The 16,679-nt window shown below is 52.7% G+C and overlaps 7 protein-coding genes across 7 annotated transcripts; 4 read left to right on the top strand and 3 right to left on the bottom strand.

The window, feature by feature from the left end:
* Positions 1–212: 212 nt before the first annotated feature.
* QC763_115470 (uncharacterized protein) lies at positions 213–2,432 on the top strand (the record flags this gene model as incomplete). The annotated part of the gene is made up of 5 exons (XM_062908122.1): positions 213–307; positions 364–920; positions 980–1,772; positions 1,833–2,255; positions 2,284–2,432. The coding sequence occupies 4 exons, from the start codon at positions 213–215 to the stop codon at positions 2,170–2,172; spliced, it is 1,785 nt and encodes a 594-aa protein (XP_062771163.1). The 3' UTR covers positions 2,173–2,255; positions 2,284–2,432.
* A 178-nt stretch (positions 2,433–2,610) lies between these two features.
* QC763_115460 (uncharacterized protein) lies at positions 2,611–4,176 on the bottom strand. The gene is made up of 4 exons (XM_062908121.1): positions 3,746–4,176; positions 3,171–3,671; positions 2,917–3,111; positions 2,611–2,847 (listed from the first exon to the last, which is right to left on the bottom strand). Exons 1-4 carry the CDS (start codon positions 3,812–3,814, stop codon positions 2,770–2,772), a joined length of 843 nt encoding a protein of 280 aa, XP_062771162.1. The 5' UTR covers positions 3,815–4,176; the 3' UTR covers positions 2,611–2,769.
* A 2,541-nt stretch (positions 4,177–6,717) lies between these two features.
* Positions 6,718–8,313, bottom strand: QC763_115450 (uncharacterized protein; the record flags this gene model as incomplete). The annotated part of the gene is made up of 5 exons (XM_062908120.1): positions 6,718–6,816; positions 6,942–7,575; positions 7,629–7,982; positions 8,038–8,162; positions 8,287–8,313. The coding sequence occupies 4 exons, from the start codon at positions 8,311–8,313 to the stop codon at positions 7,056–7,058; spliced, it is 1,026 nt and encodes a 341-aa protein (XP_062771161.1). The 3' UTR covers positions 6,718–6,816; positions 6,942–7,055.
* A 144-nt stretch (positions 8,314–8,457) lies between these two features.
* Positions 8,458–9,482, top strand: QC763_115440 (uncharacterized protein; the record flags this gene model as incomplete). Its single annotated transcript, XM_062908119.1, has 3 exons — positions 8,458–8,761; positions 8,848–9,284; positions 9,342–9,482. The coding sequence occupies exons 1-3, from the start codon at positions 8,689–8,691 to the stop codon at positions 9,480–9,482; spliced, it is 651 nt and encodes a 216-aa protein (XP_062771160.1). The 5' UTR covers positions 8,458–8,688.
* Positions 9,483–9,633: 151 nt separating this feature from the next.
* RSM22 (37S ribosomal protein S22) lies at positions 9,634–12,662 on the top strand (the record flags this gene model as incomplete). The annotated part of the gene is made up of 4 exons (XM_062905355.1): positions 9,634–9,713; positions 9,783–9,907; positions 9,931–11,832; positions 12,145–12,662. 4 exons carry the CDS (start codon positions 9,634–9,636, stop codon positions 12,660–12,662), a joined length of 2,625 nt encoding a protein of 874 aa, XP_062771159.1.
* QC763_0018110 (uncharacterized protein) lies at positions 12,171–13,045 on the bottom strand (the record flags this gene model as incomplete). Its single annotated transcript, XM_062905354.1, has 2 exons — positions 12,954–13,045; positions 12,171–12,696 (listed from the first exon to the last, which is right to left on the bottom strand). The coding sequence occupies exons 1-2, from the start codon at positions 13,013–13,015 to the stop codon at positions 12,171–12,173; spliced, it is 588 nt and encodes a 195-aa protein (XP_062771158.1). The 5' UTR covers positions 13,016–13,045.
* An 837-nt stretch (positions 13,046–13,882) lies between these two features.
* On the top strand, positions 13,883–14,830 carry QC763_115420 (uncharacterized protein; the record flags this gene model as incomplete). The annotated part of the gene is made up of 1 exon (XM_062908118.1): positions 13,883–14,830. The coding sequence occupies one exon, from the start codon at positions 13,883–13,885 to the stop codon at positions 14,828–14,830; it is 948 nt and encodes a 315-aa protein (XP_062771157.1).
* Positions 14,831–16,679: the final 1,849 nt, after the last annotated feature.

The following is a 16,679-nucleotide window of genomic DNA, read 5'->3' as shown; positions in this document are numbered from 1 at the left end:
GTCACGACGACCAAGTCTCACAGTTCAAGGCCTTTCTGTGGCCCATGCTCACGGACGCCCTCGAGACCGTTTAAGTATCCAATGTCTCTCTCAGACAGTTGAAACCTTCTCTCGAGTCTTCAGCAGCGGTGTGACTTCCTTTCCAGTCATTCTCTTGTCGCCGGGTCGGGCTTCTCTTTGTGCATTCTCCGTCTCCCATTCAGTTGCTCGCCATGGGTGTCATTGGCATAGTCAAGGGGCTTGCCAACTTTGCTGCCCTGGCTCTTTCTAATACCAAACCGGCGTTACCTCAGAAGAGGACAAATGGGTGAGCAGGATGAGAATCAACGGGCAATAGGGGTTAAGCTAACATGACAACTGCAGCGCCTCTCTTCTTGGGACGTTATTATTCCCACTGATTCCTTTCATGCTTACCAACAACCCTCTTCCTGACGGCTATCCATGGGGCAAGCTCACAGACTCGGGGACCAACCCTTATGTCGAAAACCCACACACGGGCGTGACGAGATACTACGACTTCACAATCAGCCGTGGGCTCATCGCCCCAGATGGATATGAACGCGAAGTTCTTCTTGTCAATGGTGCCTTTCCTGGGCCTTTGATCGAAGCAAACTGGGGTGACATGATTGTTGTCAATGTGAGGAACAACATCACCAACCCCGAAGACGGCACGGCTATTCACTGGCACGGCTTCCTGCAAACAGAAACCCCATGGGAAGATGGAGCACCGGGTATCTCGCAATGTCCTATCCCTCCCGGAACCAGTTATCGATACGAATTTCTTGCCAGCTTGTACGGTTCGACGTGGTATCACGCTCATTACTCTGCTCAATATGCTGGTGGTATTGTTGGACCGATGGTCATTCATGGTCCTACTCAAGCCAAGTACGACGTTGATCTTGGTCCCATTCTTCTGAGCGGTATGCTTCCATCTGTCAAATATCCCAGCACAATCACTAACCGTGGTGTTCTTTTACAGACTGGTATCACAAGGAATACCATGACATCGTCGAAGAGATGCTCAAACCCAACGGCAGCCCTCGTGTGGTGTCAGACAACAATCTGATCAATGGCAAGATGAACTTTGACTGCTCAACTGTTGCCCCGGGGGACAAGACGCCCTGCACCAACAACGCTGGTATCTCCAAGTTCAGGTTCCAAACCGGCAAGACCCACCGTCTCCGTCTGGTCAACACCGGTGGCGATGGCGTCCAGCGTTTCACCATCGACGGCCACACCTTCACCGTCATCGCAGAAGATTTCACCCCTGTCAAGCCATACAAAACCAACATGGTCATCCTCGGCGTGGGTCAACGCACCGACGTGCTCGTGACCGCCAATGTCGGCAAACCTGACTCGGCTTTCTGGATGCGTTCCAACCTGACCAACTGCTCCCCCAACCGTCAACCCAACGCCGTAGCAGCGGTGTATTACGACAAGGCAGACACAGACAAGGCGCCCACCAGCCAAGCGTGGAACATCCCCGAGGACCCCTCCTGCACAAACGAAGACCTGGCCAAGACAGAACCGCTGTACCCCATGGCCGTCCCCAAACCGACATACACCCAGACGATGGAAATCGAGCTCTTCAAGAACGCGTCCGACGTCACGCTGTGGAAGTTCAACGGCGTCTCGATGAGGACTCACTACAACGAACCTGTCCTGCTTGTCGCAAACGAGGGAAATTTCACCTTTCCGAGAGAGTGGAACGTGGTGAACTACTACAGCAACTCGTCAGTTCGGATCATTGTGCGGAACCGCTCCGCCGGACCGTAAGTCCTTCCTTCCCTCCTCCCCCCCCTTTCCCCCGTTGCTGACATTTCTCCCCAAAGTCACCCAATGCACCTCCACGGCCACAACCCCTATATCCTGCACGAAGGGCCAGGCGACTGGGACGGCACCATCACCCGCCCTTCCAACCCCCACAGGAGGGACGTCCACATCGTCCGGGGCAACGGCCATCTCGTCATGCAGTTTGACGGGAACCCGGGCATCTGGTCGTTTCACTGCCACATCGTCTGGCACGCGAGTGGTGGCTTCCTGGCGAACTTGGTGGTGGAACCGAAAAAGGTGGACTGGCTGAGGATACCGAGGGATGTGGAGCGGAATTGCAAGGCGTGGGATTGGTGGACGAGGTTTAATGTTGTGCCGCAGATTGATAGTGGTGCGTAAGGCGAGGTGGGGGTGTTTGTATGTAATAGGATGGGGAAAAAGGGGGTGGTTGACTTCTTGTTTGATGATTTCTGTGTTGTCTTTTTTTTTTTTTTTTTTTTTTTTTTTTTTTTTTTTTTTTTGGATATTGTCTTTTAGTTGGGGAAAGGAGGGGGGTTGTTGATGGGACCGAGGTGTGTTGAGGAGGATTTTAGGGTGTATACATCACATAGCACGACAGTCATTTACCAAATATGTAGTTTCTTTTTCCGTCTGCCCAACATTTTGACCTTGGATCTTATGGTATTGCCTGTTTTCCTTGCCACCTGATGCATGCAGGCGATGATCAGGGTGGTGGAATACTGCTTTGTTTACTTTGGTGGGGTCTGCCTCAGGGGTCGATTGAGATGTTGGTGGTAATCAGTGTGGACAACCGTGCCAGCACCAAAACGATACTGTGTGCTGCTGACTAGCGGGTTAAGCGCTCTTGCTATTATCTCTAAACACTAGACGAAGTTCAAGGCGGACCTGCGCCTTTCCAGCCCCCAATGATCCCGATTCGTTCGTAAAGTCCCAAAACCATCGCTTTACAGAATAATCGCTACCTCAAGAGGCTTTTCATTGTTCGGATCCTTCTGGTCTCCAGATCTGTCTACGATCGCTCAACTTTTTAGACGACCTTTTGGCAGCACAGTCCTATATTCAGAAGTTAACATGTGTGTAGATATGCAAAAAGCACCTCTAGATGCACGAAACCCATCTTACCGCGCTATTTCTCCCAGGTTTCTTGGGCCCACACGCCGGACAACACCAGCCACTACGGTCGGATGTCTGCTCACACCTCCCTTCGGCATAGCATTTCTCACCACGTTTGATCACCTCCAAACAATGGCAAGGATGTAGTACACGAGGTTTTTCTGCACTTGCCAATGTGGGTTTCCGCCGTCGTCGCCGGCAGCACTACACCAAAGTAGTTAGTCACTTCGTGGTTATTCCGCTGATAAGGAGTGAAAGCATACTGCATCGATGCATGGCCTATAGCTACACACCTGGTTTGTGCGGCCTTGTGCGACTATCACTCCTGTGCATCGGAGCGGTAGTTTGACCTTGCACTCGATCTCTGGGAGCGAACATGGGCAGATCTTGTCAGCCACAGCTTTTTCGTAGGCCTTGACTTTTCCCATGGCCTTGGCTATTTTGTCTTGTGGCGGGTCTGGCGGTAATGGCTGCTGCTGTAGGAGCTGCCTCTGTAGCGGGACTTGCGGTACCAGCTGCTGCTGGAGGAGCTGCCACTGTTTGGTGACTAGTACCGACGGCTGCTGCTGTAGGAACGGCCACTGCAGCGGGAGTGGCGGAGGTAACGGCGGCTGCTGTAGGAGCTGCCTCTGTAGCGGGTCTGGTGCCAACGGCTGCTGCTGTAGGAACGGCCACTGTAGCGGATCTGGCGGAGGTAACGGCTGCTGCTGCGGGACTGGCGGTAACGGGCTCCATGCCGGTCGTGTGGCCGGATTTATTCGTTCCTAAATTCCAGCAAGAACATGTCAGTGTTGACCTCCGACGGCCTCAAAGTCGAGTCATTGTATTGGGCACTTACATTACAACCTACGCATCTCCCCTTTGGCCCTGGCCGCCTATCCTCTCCTCTGCAAACACATTGAGCCATGGTGGAAGGAATACAGCTATACAGTAAACAGTTGTCGTGGATAAACCGGTCGCTAAGCGTGATGTGTGTCGATATTGGCCCTGCTATCGAACTCGAGAAGGATGGGCATGTGGCGGAGCGGGAGTTGAACGAGGAAGAGTTCAAGGGGGTCTGAAGCTGGCTGGCTTTGCGTCCGTGGAGTGGGGTGATGGCATGATACAGGAAGGGTCAATACCTCACAGCCCAGGGGGAGCAAAGGAAGGAGCTCGACGATATGCTTCAAGAACATCGGCCGAGTCAATCGACCCGATTTTGAAGCTGCCACCCTTTATTAAGTGGGAGAATTGCGGTAGGCATTTTCACGCTGACCTTCACAACACTGCCAGCTCTAGGTATGTATGATGCCCACTGGCCACCATCATTCTCGAGTTGCAATTCAAAGATGAAGCGGAGACCACAGCAAATTAGAGGGCCAAACTTGCACCGCATCCTGTTACTTGAGTTCCCCTTTCTTGGAATGACGTGTTCCCTCCCACAGTGGTAAAAATCACCATGGTTAGCTCCTTCCTCACGACGACGGACTGTGAGGCATGGAAGGCAAAAGCCATGACATGACATTACCTGGCGTTCACCCTCTTATCGCGGCTTTCTCAAGCCATCTGTTTATGCTGCCTATCCTCTTTCCACAAACCTCTCCTGTCCCGCATGAACAACCCACTTGCCTCCTGACACAGCAAAACAACACCCACCTCAAGATAGCACTGCAGGACTTTGTCCTTTTATAAGTTGACAGTCTAACCACGACTATCACATACGACCATAACCAACTGAAAGCTCGGGATCCCGTCCGCTCTCCCCTAGATAAGCAGTTGAGTGCCGAACTAGTACTCAGGTGGGTGACCACTGGGGAATCCTCGGTGTTGTATGTTTTTGGGCTTTTTTCGAGATAAATTCATTTTTTGCTGCTGTTGAAGTTGATGGTATTTTGTTTTGATAGACTTGTGATAGGGGTTGTTGGGTGGCGAAATTTGGTTGGTTGTGGGTGTTTAGGTGCGCATCCCGGTAGATAAGCATTCGGAGCATGAGTTAGCTTTGGGGTGGTGGGGGGGATTTGTTTTGACCCCCTTTTTTGGCGGGACAACCTGGCTACACACACACAAACATACTGTGGCAATCATGTTCATCTCTGGACCGCTAGAGCTGGTCGTCAAAGGCACTTATTATTCTCTATAATCAGCCACACCTCTTGCGACGGATGAGATAACCGAGACAGCCCAACATGACGGGATGAGATTGGCGATATCGTGTTTGCCGCTCTCTAAGAAACCGTAACGTCGGGAGTGGTACCGTACCCACAGCCATGGCTCTGGATGACCCGACTGATCCTTCGTTACTGAGCCCCTAAGCTGCATCTTTAGATGTGCTCACCTGCCGACGTGTTGCATAATATCACCAACAAAACCTCCGAAGGCTTTTCTCTGTTGGGAAAGCAGCTCACCGCTACTGCCCCCGCCTCGCATCCCGAGGGATGCGTGTGTGGGAATGGCCGTTGTGAATAACACGGAGGCTGGCCGGCGGAGGACAGGTTGCTTGGTAATGTAAGGGTGTTACGACATGACGCCGTGGCTTGAGTGGCCTTGATGACAGCCAACATGTGTCTACCCCGGATTCGGTTCAGCAAGCCCAAGGCTCGCTACCGATGTGTTGGGGCTGTCAAACCTTTTGTATTTCTTTGCCTCGGTTTCGGTTGAGGTGGTTGTCGAGGAGGAACTACATCAAGTCCCTGAAGATCTGTCAGAGAAAAGTCATTTTCCATCTCTTCGTTGGTGGACTCGGAAAACGCTAAGCGACTCTCACCAATTACCTAAATCATGAAATGCCAACCCTTATGTCAACCCAGTAGACTCCCGCTTTGACCTCTTGGTAGGATTAGCATGCGTCGAACACCAGCGGCTTATTACTGCCCAACTGCAGTAGTCATTGGTGAACTCGGCTGACAACATTACCTGCCATCTATATCCTGAATATCTTCTTCCAGCCTTGGTCAACTGTAAATCTGTCAGATCCTGCTCGTTCTTCCAGACTGTACCACGACATGTCTCTATCCCGGAATTACGGTGTTAGTTGTTGTACTCCTCGTGAGAGGACAGGGTCTCTAGTCTTTATCCAACTTCGAGCCCACCAGTACAATATGAACTGCTTGGTATCGACAGGCTAATACCACTTGACAAATCAAGCGTTCTAACAGCAATACGCAAGGTTCTTCAGGGTCCAAAAACCAATCAACAAACACAAAAAAACGAAACTATTGATCCCATCCAACCCCTTAGCGGTAACCCGGTACCAGAAAGTTGCCCGCTCACCTCACATGTCCTCCTCCCCTCAAACCAACAACCACACCCACTAGCACCTCTGTATCGCCTCCAACAGCTGCTAGATCTCCAAGCGGAGATTTCAAAGATAGGTCAAAACTTTCAACATATCTCGGTTACCTTCGCGCCGACCCTAGAAAGGAATTACAAACCCCAAGGGAGATCCCCTACCCACCTCCTTTGCTTTCTCATGTTCTTATTCAGAAAAGGGATAAGAAACCCTCTGTTATACAACCTGTGTCTCGCAGTAGTACAAGATAAACGAGACATCAACAAATCTGTAGAAGATGGGGGGGTGCGCGGTGGTCTCCCTAGCCGAGCCTCCGAGCCCCCGACCTTACTCGATCAATCATAACATGGTCCAAACCCAAAACCTGCAGGATGACTGCATCCCAAGTTTCTTCCTTACCAACTTTGGCCAAAGGAGGGCATATTTGCGGGGTTGGCTGTGCTGCTAGTCATATCCTTTGAGAACAAGAAGAAGGGGTGTGGTTCTATGGGTGCGTTCCGTTAACTGGATCAAAAAGCTGGGAGTGATGGTTGCTGGCTTACTCTGTCAGGGGTAAAATGCCAAGCTGGCATTTTGTGTAGCCCGACAAAGAAGAAACCAAGATGTAAGATGGAGTAAAAAAGGTTGAGTTCGTCCGAGGCCTTGGGCATGAGATAGAGGGTAAGCCAAGGCTGTGTCTTGCGCCACTTCTTCAGCTAAACCCGAAAACCATCAATGGCACCATAGGAGCTTTGGCCTGTAGATATGCTGTGAGAGTACAACTCACAAGAACAAGAGAACTGGGATAGGTATCTCAGCAATCCCAGACCAGATATACACCAGCAATAACTCATTATTTTAAACCCGCTAAAAAAAGCAAATTCCTCCCCATCAAACCCCCTCAGCTATTATCCCACAACCTCCTCAACGCAGTCAAAGCTATCAACAAGCTCTCGTCCGTCCTGATCCCCCTCGTCCCCTGATTCGGCAGCACGTTCACCCAGTGATCAAACAGCTCCTTCGTCCTCGCCCCCTGAATCCCCATCTGCCCCAGATCAGGATCGTTCATCGCCGCAAACTCCAATCCTCTTGGCCCTCCAAACACGATGAGCATGTGGTTGAAAGTAGCAGTTTGGTTGTGGTTAGGGAAAACCTTTGAGAGCGGAACGCCACGCTCCGAGGTGCCGATGGAGAGGTCGTAACCGTCCTCGTAGGCCGAGGAGGTGAATACGTCGGAGAGGGACTTGGCTTTGCGCACGCTGTAGCCCCAAAAGTAGCCGCCTTCGGTTCTGGGTTCGGCTGGGTTGACGGGCTCGGGCTTGCCTTGGGAGTCGTCGGGCATTTTGAGGGTTACGCGCGTCTTGGGAGGGATGTCTTCGGAAATGGTGACTGTTTCGGGCATGCCAATGTCGACGGCGGTGCTGGGTGTTGTTAGTGATAGCCAAGTGCAAATTTGAGGTGTGTGAAAACCTACCCCTTGCCTGACCGTGGAGGAGCTTCGAGAGTCAGACCCTCGCGATACGGCAGCCACTCATCCTTGTGGGGGTGGTGTGGCATGTCCAGACCGTGCAGTAGGCCCTGAGATTTGAGGTTGGGGTGGATGGGGAACAGAACTTTGCGCATGAATGGTGGGGTTTCCAGATAGTTCAGCAGATGCTCCAGAAAGTGTGCTGGTTCTATGTCGCCGGTGTACGCATCTGGATCAAAATTCCTGGGGCGTTGTTCAATTGGGCTATCGTCGAAGATGACGACCTCGTCCACCGAAAAAATGGCAAGCGCTCTGGCGATGGAGCCCGCAGCAGTTGTCCTTTGCTCTCTTGTTACGCAGCTATCGGGATTGTCAGTCTCATGAGCAGGGTTTGAAGAGTAAAGGTGAGACATGCCTGGTGATTATGCTGGTAGGTACGGCAATCGAGATGGTCCAGTCTCTAGCGCTTGTAGGCTTGAAACGCTCTTTGGTGTTGAGGATGCCATTTCCAACACCGGAGTCAGTATCCAACCGGCGTTTCTGTGCGTTATTAGTTGAGTGACCAGTTACAATGTACAGTGAGATGTGTTGCGCCCAGTATGCGACTCTAGAGAAAAAGCTTCGTCTCCCATGAAGGGAAATTCGCAAAATGGACTCGACGTACTTTGGATTGCGGTTCCCAGCTCGACATTGCTTCACAAGATCAAAAACTAGATACTGGAGCAAAATTATGGTGAAAATGGCTGATGATGGTCAAAGTTGCAGCTTACAAGAAGTTTTCAGACACCCCCCGAGCTAACGGCAGAAAGCTTCCAAAAACTTGACCGCCTTCTCAATCCCACTCAAATTGTCGGGTCAACCCTAACCCTGCCCCCTGGCAAGTGCCGATAAGGACAGCTTTCCCGTCGCAATCCTTATCGCATGTCGTCAGTGTCAGGATGCTGCTGACTGCCTACCTTATCCCAACAACTTCCACGCGCAAATCATACAACTTCATCCAAGCCTAAACGAAGAGTTCTTTTTGATATCATACAGAGACTCTTGATTGCTATTCATCACAACCAAAATGCCTGATCAAATCACATCCGCCGCCGACTGGCGCTCCACCGTCAGCAGCAATGCCGTGGTTGTCGCTGATTGTAAGTGCCCCTCCACCATTGCGCCGCGTATCATAATCACCACCACCACCACCACCACCATGATCTAACATCTTCGCACTGTATAGTCTACGCCGATTGGTGCGGTCCGTGCAAGATGATAGCCCCCCATTTCCAGTCTCTCGCCAACAAGTACGCCAAGCCCCGCAAGATCGCGTTCGTCAAAGTCAACGTCGACAACCAAGGCGAGGTCGCCCAGCAATACGGCGTGCGCGCCATGCCCACCTTCCTGATCTTGCACAATGGCTCCGTCATCAAGACTATTCAAGGCGCCAACCCACCTGCTCTTACGTCGGCTGTTGAGGCGGCGATCAAGCTTGCTGGACCTGGGGCGGTAGGGGGGTCGTCGTTCAGCAGTGGTGGTCAGAGACTGGGTGGGACGCCGGTTGGGGGGCAGAGAGTCGGTTCGGGGCAGAGGGTTGCGAGGCCGATTTCGTGGGATATTAATCAGTTGGTTAATGCTGTGCTGAGCTTTTTGGGCTTGTATTTTGTTTCGTTGCTTTCGGTGAGTCTGAGCAGGATATCTGGGGTTGTAGGTTGGGTGATTGCTAACGATGAGCAGCTTGACCCCTACAAGTCGGCAGAAGCGTCCCGGTTTAACAAAAAGAACCCGCCGGCGGCGGCCAAGCCGGCGACTGGGCCTGGTGGGAGGCCGGCTGGACGGGCTACGTTCAAGACGTTGAATGATTTGGGGAGTGAGTGATGTCTTTTTTTTGCAAGGAAATGGTAGCAGATCAGGGATTTGGCGTTTAGAGCAAGCGAGCTGTACATATTGGTAATGTTCATTTGATTGGCTTGGTCATGTGCTGCATTCCTGTCAATAATGTAAAAAGGTATTGACAAAAACAAAGGACATGCAGATGCAGATGGAAATGTGTTGTTGTGGTAATGTGGTAAAGGGGAAAAGATTCCGGCCGTCAACTCCTACAAAGAAGTACGATATTTCTACTCATCATGTTCATCTGTCATCTCAAGACACTAATAATTTGCTGGAATACCAAAGGCTACAGGGGTGGGGTGGGATTTTGAAGCTCGGGATCTTTTCGCCCCTCGCTCGAGCTTGGACCCCTCCAAAAGCTCTGAAAATTCACCATGACGATTGCCCCTTGAACCTCCCAAAACACCTTAGTATTTGACATCCACACAAACAGCACAACGGACGACCATGCTTTCGGCCGGCAAACTCCAGAACAGGTGTCCCGGATGCCGGGCCCAGGTTCTGGGCTTCTACGATGCTCTCTTGCAGCCGCGCAATATTGCATCCCGCCCGTTTGTCCGCCCGCGCGCGACGCCAGTCACAGCAGCTTCGAGAGCTCTCAGTTCGAGATCTCGACAACCAAACCCTGTCCGACCATTCTCGACGACCAAACGGATGTTCAACGAGGTACCGCCGACCGAAAAGGATACCGAATCGCAGTCAGCAGAGAAGGAGGCGCAAACAGTAGAAGGATCAGGGGAAGCAACAGCAGAAGAGATCGAACTTCTTGTGCGCCAGGCGAGGCAAACATTTGGAAACACGTTACCCAAGGACTACTTCTCAAGAGAAGAATACAAGGTATACGAAAGATTATACGGACCGCCACTGCGCGAGACGGCACCGGAGGATGTTGGCCTTCCGCTCAGGGACGAACATGGGGAGGTCATTGACGAAACGACGCCCGAGCACGCCTTATTCAGGGAAACCGAACATGGAGACTACGAACAGGTCCAGTACAGGATCAACCCAGCGGTACCAGGGGGTGCTGTAGAGGCTGCAGACACTGCAGAGCCTGGATTCCCCGGGGAGCTGGCCGAGGAAGCTACCGATCTAGAGGCACAAGCTGAGCAGAACCAGCCAGTATTCAGTGATGCACATATCGACTACCTCAATATCACGGCCAACAACTCGCGCGAATACCATGCTCTGATAAAGCTTCAACGAGATTGTGAGGCAGCTGCCGCACTTCAGCCAATGGATGAGATTCACGAAGAAATCCGCGAGGACGAAGGCATCACCGAGCAGGACTATCCAAGGGAAGAGGAGGAGATTGAGGAGGACGATGAGTACGACCCCGGGACGGAATTCGAGGTGGACGAGTCTCGCGACACCAGGGAGCATCCGTTCACTTCGATGGGCAAGTTCAAGACTTCACCGAGCACCATCTGCCTGCCAAAGGCCAGCTTTGTTGAGCCGATTAGCACGCTCCTGAAGCGCACGGATTCCACACACATCAGGCAGTGCGGGGAGGAGAATCTCGGTGGCCCTGGTTTCCCTCACGGTCCGGGATCACCTCGGTCAAAGGTCAACGTTCCGCAAAAGGGGCTGGGATTGCAGGCCGGCGTTGGCTGGATGTCGGAGATTGAGGCTGATACGTTCCTCGCTACCATTATGCCTGCCGTATACGCCACGGCTATGAGCACTCTGGTGGAGGTCAGGAAAAGGCTGGGACCTGAGTGGCTGAGGGGCTTGCTCGCCCGAGATGGCGGCCCCCGAGTGCTGGATGTTGGCGCTGGTGGTGCCGCCCTGGCAGCCTGGCAGCAGGTGCTTCAAGCCGAATGGGACATCCTTCGTGAAAACGGCGAGGTTTCGGATCGGTACCCCCCTGGAAAGAAGACAACGGTCGTCGGCAACGACCACCTTCGGCATCGCGTGTCCCGCTTCTTGCACAATACGACCTTCTTGCCCCGTCTGCCGGATTATCTGCATGTAGCCAATGAGCACGATATGGGCGTCGGTGACAAACCGGCGCCGCGGAAGCAGTACGATGTCATCATTGCGTCCCACCTGCTGATGCCGCTGGACAAGGAGTACAAGCGGAAGGACATGTTGGACAACCTCTGGAAGATGCTCAATCCGGAAGGTGGTGTGCTCATTCTTCTGGAGAAGGGGCACCCTCGAGGCTTCGAGGCGGTAGCCGACGCTAGAGACCGCCTCTTGGACAACTTTATCCTCGCACCCCATTCGGAGCCTCACGCTGACGAAGTCCGGACCTCGTCTCAGCACGTTCGTGAGCCCGGCATGATCATCGCACCTTGCACCAATCACCAAAAGTGCCCCATGTACCACCAGCCCGGTTTCAGTCCCGGCCGCAAGGATTTCTGCCACTTCCAACAGCGCTACATCCGGCCTCCCTTCCTGCAGCAGATTCTTGGAGCCTCTCGGCGCAGCCATGAAGATATCGCCTTTAGCTATGTCGCGGTACGCAGGGGTGCTTACCCAGAAGGGCATACGCCGTCGGCAGATTTTGCTGCTGCTGCTGCTTCTGCTGCTGCTGACATGTCATCTGATGCCGGCCCATTGACCACCATCACCTCTGATAACGCACCCGTCTACGTGCAGGGCAAGGAGGCTTCGGATCTCGCTTTCAAGGGTTACGAGGCGGAAGATAGCAAGAAGCCCCATCCGCTCTCGTTACCCCGCAACATCCTCCCACCGCTGAAGCGCCACGGCCATGTTACACTCGATGTCTGCACACCGCAGGCAACGATTGAGCGGTGGGTGGTGTCCAAATCGTTCTCCAAGCAGGCGTACCGGGACGCTCGCAAGGCTCAGTGGGGTGACCTGTGGGCTCTGGGCGCCAAGACGCGCACCCTTCGCAACGTTCGCCTTGGCAGGGCCGGGCAGGACGCGGTTGTGGTGAAAGATGCTGGCGTGCGCTCCCGGCGGGCGCTGGAGGCGGCGGGTAGGAAGCGGGACAAGGTGGTGGAGATCAATGTGCACCCGCAGTTTGGTGTCACTGGTGCCTATGAGAAGCATCCCCGCGGCAAGACTCCTGAGCAGAGGAGATCCAGGAACGGCAGGAAGGTCAGGATTGAGAATCTGATGGAGGAGATGGGTGCCAATGAGCTTCCTGATCCGGATGACATTGAAGATGCCGAGTACCTGAAGAGCAAGGACCTCTAGTTCACGATTATCCTGTAAAACAGAATGAGGTACTCTGTAAGATGGAACAGTTCTTTGACTACCGGGACACCCGGCAAATGTCATGACAAGGCTGTAGCTGCTTTCTCCTCCCTTCCCGTTGCTGCATACACAACGCAGAAAACTAGTTGACGGGCTACTGCAAACCACCACTCTGCATCAGTCGATGCTACTCTGCCCTTGTGACAAACGCTCACCAAGTGTAACTGTACATACAGATACTGCACACCGCTTTGAAGCAAGGCTGTTGATCGTGATGAAATGACTTTTTACCTGTTCCCGGGTGATGGCCCGGCATTAGCTCTGCAGTTTGCGGGACGGTTTTCGTGGCACATTTCGAAGAACCTTCTTTCTTAGGCATGCGCTATCTCGTAAAATATTGATTGTACTTAGAGAAGGAGTGAAGGGGGGGAGGTTAGAAGTGTGCCAAGAGTTGTCAAAACTGCAAAAGTGCAACACTGGCCGGCTTATGCCGTTGCACTAAGAAATACACTAACGAATGCCTGCCGGAGCGGGGCGGGGTGGGGTTTCTTCACGCCGAACCGGTTCGGCCCCGACTTCTCGGTTTGGTTTTTTTTAATGGTCCTCTCCTCCTCCTCATCCCCTCCTGCTCCTGCGCAAGCTCCACCTCATCCCCGAGAGCCAGGGCATGGGGGCCCCGTAAAACCCGCAAGGCCCGAACATTAGCGTCCGAATCCCACCGTCTCCACCTCGCGCAACAAAAGAACGATTCCAACCAGCCCTGAAACCGAAACTACCTACCGTATCAACGGCTCGCACCTGTGCGATTATGACCATACAGAGGCTTGTTAGTTACGACTACGAACTGTCTTGTGTGTGTGTGCCTTGCTTGCTGTTCGGCGACCACGCATTTGCGCGGTACCATCGCTTAGGTACACACCCTGCCGCCGAGCGGCACTCTCCGTCCTGGGATCGCTTGCAGAGTGAGACACACACACCTTCCCAGCTGGCCGGATTTTCTCAACGTCCTCGGCGCCCACTAAACGATGGTCTGTGCCCTTTGTGGCTGACTCCAAGCCAGGGTTTTGAATCCATCCACAACACTAGACGCAGTGTGAACAACTCCTCGGAACCGGTGGTTGGTTACGTAACTATCACCCATCGTCAATTACACACATAGGACAGCCTCGTGGGACAGCCTCGCCATTTTCAACATCACCAGCCTCACCCTCCTCTTCACAATGCCTCCCCCGCTAAGACTTCAACACATCCACCTCCCCTCCCCCTCCCCGACCAACCTCCCACCATACTCCCTAGCCAGCAAACTGCAATCCCTCCTCCGCCGCCACCACCTCAACTTCAAAGACAGCCCCTCCACCAACCCCCCACCACCACCCTTCTTGATATCCTTCACCCCCTTGCCGATCTACACCCTCGGCCGGCGCCAATCCTCCCCTTTATCTCCGCAGGAACTCACCCGGCTATCCCGGCCACTATCCTACCAGAACCAAACCCTCCCAGTAACAACCTCCCACTCCCCCAGAGGAGGGCTGACGACCTACCACGGCCCGGGACAGGTAGTCCTCTGGCCGGTACTGGACATCCACTCCAAGCGCCACAAGACTTTTACCGTCAGGTGTTACTCCCGACTGTTGGAAAACACCACCATCGCCACGCTGGAGAAGATGTTTCGCATCAGGGCCTTCACCACTGAAGACCCGGGGGTGTGGACGAGAGTGGGGGATGGTAAAGAAGAAAGGAAGATTGCTGCGTTGGGGGTTCACCTGAGGCGACATGTCAGCGGGTTGGGGACTGCGATCAATGTTGACATGCCCGGGACGGATGAGGTGCTGAGCGAGAGGGAGAATCCGTGGAGAAGGATTGTGGCTTGTGGGATTGAGGGGAAGACGGTGACGTGTGTGAGGGAGGTTGTTGCGCACATCACCGCCGGGGAAGCGCCGGGGTTGAGGGGAACGGAGGAGGTGGCTGATTTTTGGGGGAGGGAGCTCAGCGAAAGGATTGGGGTTGATGGGGTTGACAAGATTTCTGGGGGGAGGGTGGCGGAGTTGCTGGAGGAGGCTGTGGTGAGGAGTGAGGAGGGGTGGGAAGGGGGAGAGGAGGGATATGTTGAAGAGGTTAGGAGGGGGCTGGGAGGATGGGTAGAAGAGGCTTTGGATAGAGGGGTTTGAAGGTGGTTGTTGACGTAAATGAAGCTGTGTATAACTAACTGTACAACACCAGACTGTACATACCATTAACAGGGGTAATTATGCAACATGAACCCTTTTGTATAAAAAGCTGGGTACAGCACCCACCCACTCAACTCGGTTGATCTTCAAGACACTCTGTTATCTCATCAACCAAACCGCCATGCTCTCCCGAGTCTCAGCTGATATCTGATATCACTTCCTTCCCGCCCCATCAAACAAAAGCACGCAATCTACCCAAGCAAAACAAACAACTGCACAAAATTTCAGCATCTATCACAACTCACTTTTGCAAATTTGCACATTTTCGATAGCCATATGCACGACACACACACACATACACACACATGCTGCCTGCCAGCCTTGTTCTCATTCGACAATTCTCTCCTGAAGGTTCATTTCGATTTTTTTTTACTCCGACATCGTAAAACAGAACCTTGTGGAACGATAAACACCCTCCCCTCCGAATAAAAAAAAAAAAAAAGCCTCAATGAGAGGTGAATATACTGAAATTCTCAACTCCTTGGCTAGAAATCAGGTACCTGCCCAGGGCCCCTTATATCCGAGCTTTACCTGCCCACCTAGGCATTCAATTCGGGAGAGATCTCCATACTTAGTCAGCTCGTTACTTTACCTGAAAAACGACCCAGCCGGACCCGGATGAAGATATCCCCAACATGCATCAAACATGACTCGGTGTTCCCGGTCAACTCTCTTTTGCAGTAAGATAATAATTTACCTCCAGTCCGGGGACACTTTTGGGCTGTGGGCTGGTCTCTCGGGGCAACATCACCACGAAGTTTATTCACAGCCAGCCAACCTGCCATGTAGGTACCTACCGACCTACCTTTCTAATCTTGCACATGTGCACAGCGCAGGAGATGAAGCACAGCACAGAGGCAGCCAAACAAAACACGAAAAACCTGTCAGTCAATGGCGCTGTCCAACTTCCTTGCCAGTCAGTGTGCAGTAAGCCCGACCAGTTTGACTCAGAAGTCCCAGTCAGCAGTGTTAGTTCAGGGGCATGTTCTGTAAAGGTATTGGAACCTTTCTCAGCTCCATTGCCTACCAACAGCAAAAGTGATGGTGTCTGTGCTTGCATTTCATCCACCTACCTTGCCTATCCAACCACACATCAACCAAGGTTACACGTTTCTTTTTCTCCATGGGAGATCGATCTTATGCTACGTGTTCGCCATGCACCCCCAAGATGCATTATGCAGGCCCAACAACCAACCCCCTTAAACAGCAATAATCTTCAATAACAGAGTAAACCCTCCCTCCCCCCCCAAAAAAAAAAAAAAAAAAAAAAAAACCAAACATCTGAGTCAATGATTCATCACCACGAAACAAACATCCTAGACATTGTAATGCGAACAGATGATCTGATACTTGCAACTCAACCTCCAATTGGCCCCCTCTTTTTATGGAAATAGGTACCTTACCTGGTACCTAGATATTACCCCTTTAGGGCCTTCTTCAACAATCATCATCCTGCTCCTCCCTCCCTTCACCGCTTCCCTATTCTCCCATACTCCCAAAAATAATACATGATCCTATTCCAATTCTTTCTCACACAAACACCGGCCCGAATATCGCGAAGTTTTCCCCTTCCTCTTCCTTCCTCAGTTCCCCTCGCCTAGATAGGTGCCCTCGCGCCCCGGCCCATCGGCCCTCAACTCCGCCTGGGCGCCCTCCAAAAGGGGGCCTTGGGCTCCTTACTCAGCCATGCCATACACACACACACACATACACACGCATCACGCATTGCACAATCAAGGGCCAGCCCGTAGGAAAAATTCTTTCTCTCTTGCTTTCTTTGTCTCCATGG

Source organism: Podospora pseudopauciseta, chromosome 1 (genome assembly GCF_035222475.1).
Source record: "Podospora pseudopauciseta strain CBS 411.78 chromosome 1, whole genome shotgun sequence".
Lineage (NCBI taxonomy): Eukaryota > Fungi > Ascomycota > Sordariomycetes > Sordariales > Podosporaceae > Podospora > Podospora pseudopauciseta.
The sequence above is the reverse complement of the archived record's forward strand: the minus strand, read 5'-3'. Positions and strand labels throughout refer to the sequence as shown.

Bases quoted from the DNA above. Each gene is read 5' to 3' on its own strand.
- QC763_115460 (XM_062908121.1), bottom strand. From the start codon at position 3,814: ATGGCTCAATGTGTTTGCAGAGGAGAGGATAGGCGGCCAGGGCCAAAG. The intron at 3,672-3,745 runs GTAAGTGCCCAA...GCTGGAATTTAG, and splicing joins GGAGATGCGTAGGTTGTAAT to GAACGAATAAATCCGGCCAC. The intron at 2,848-2,916 runs GTAAGATGGGTT...TTCTGAATATAG, and splicing joins AACCTGGGAGAAATAGCGCG to GACTGTGCTGCCAAAAGGTC.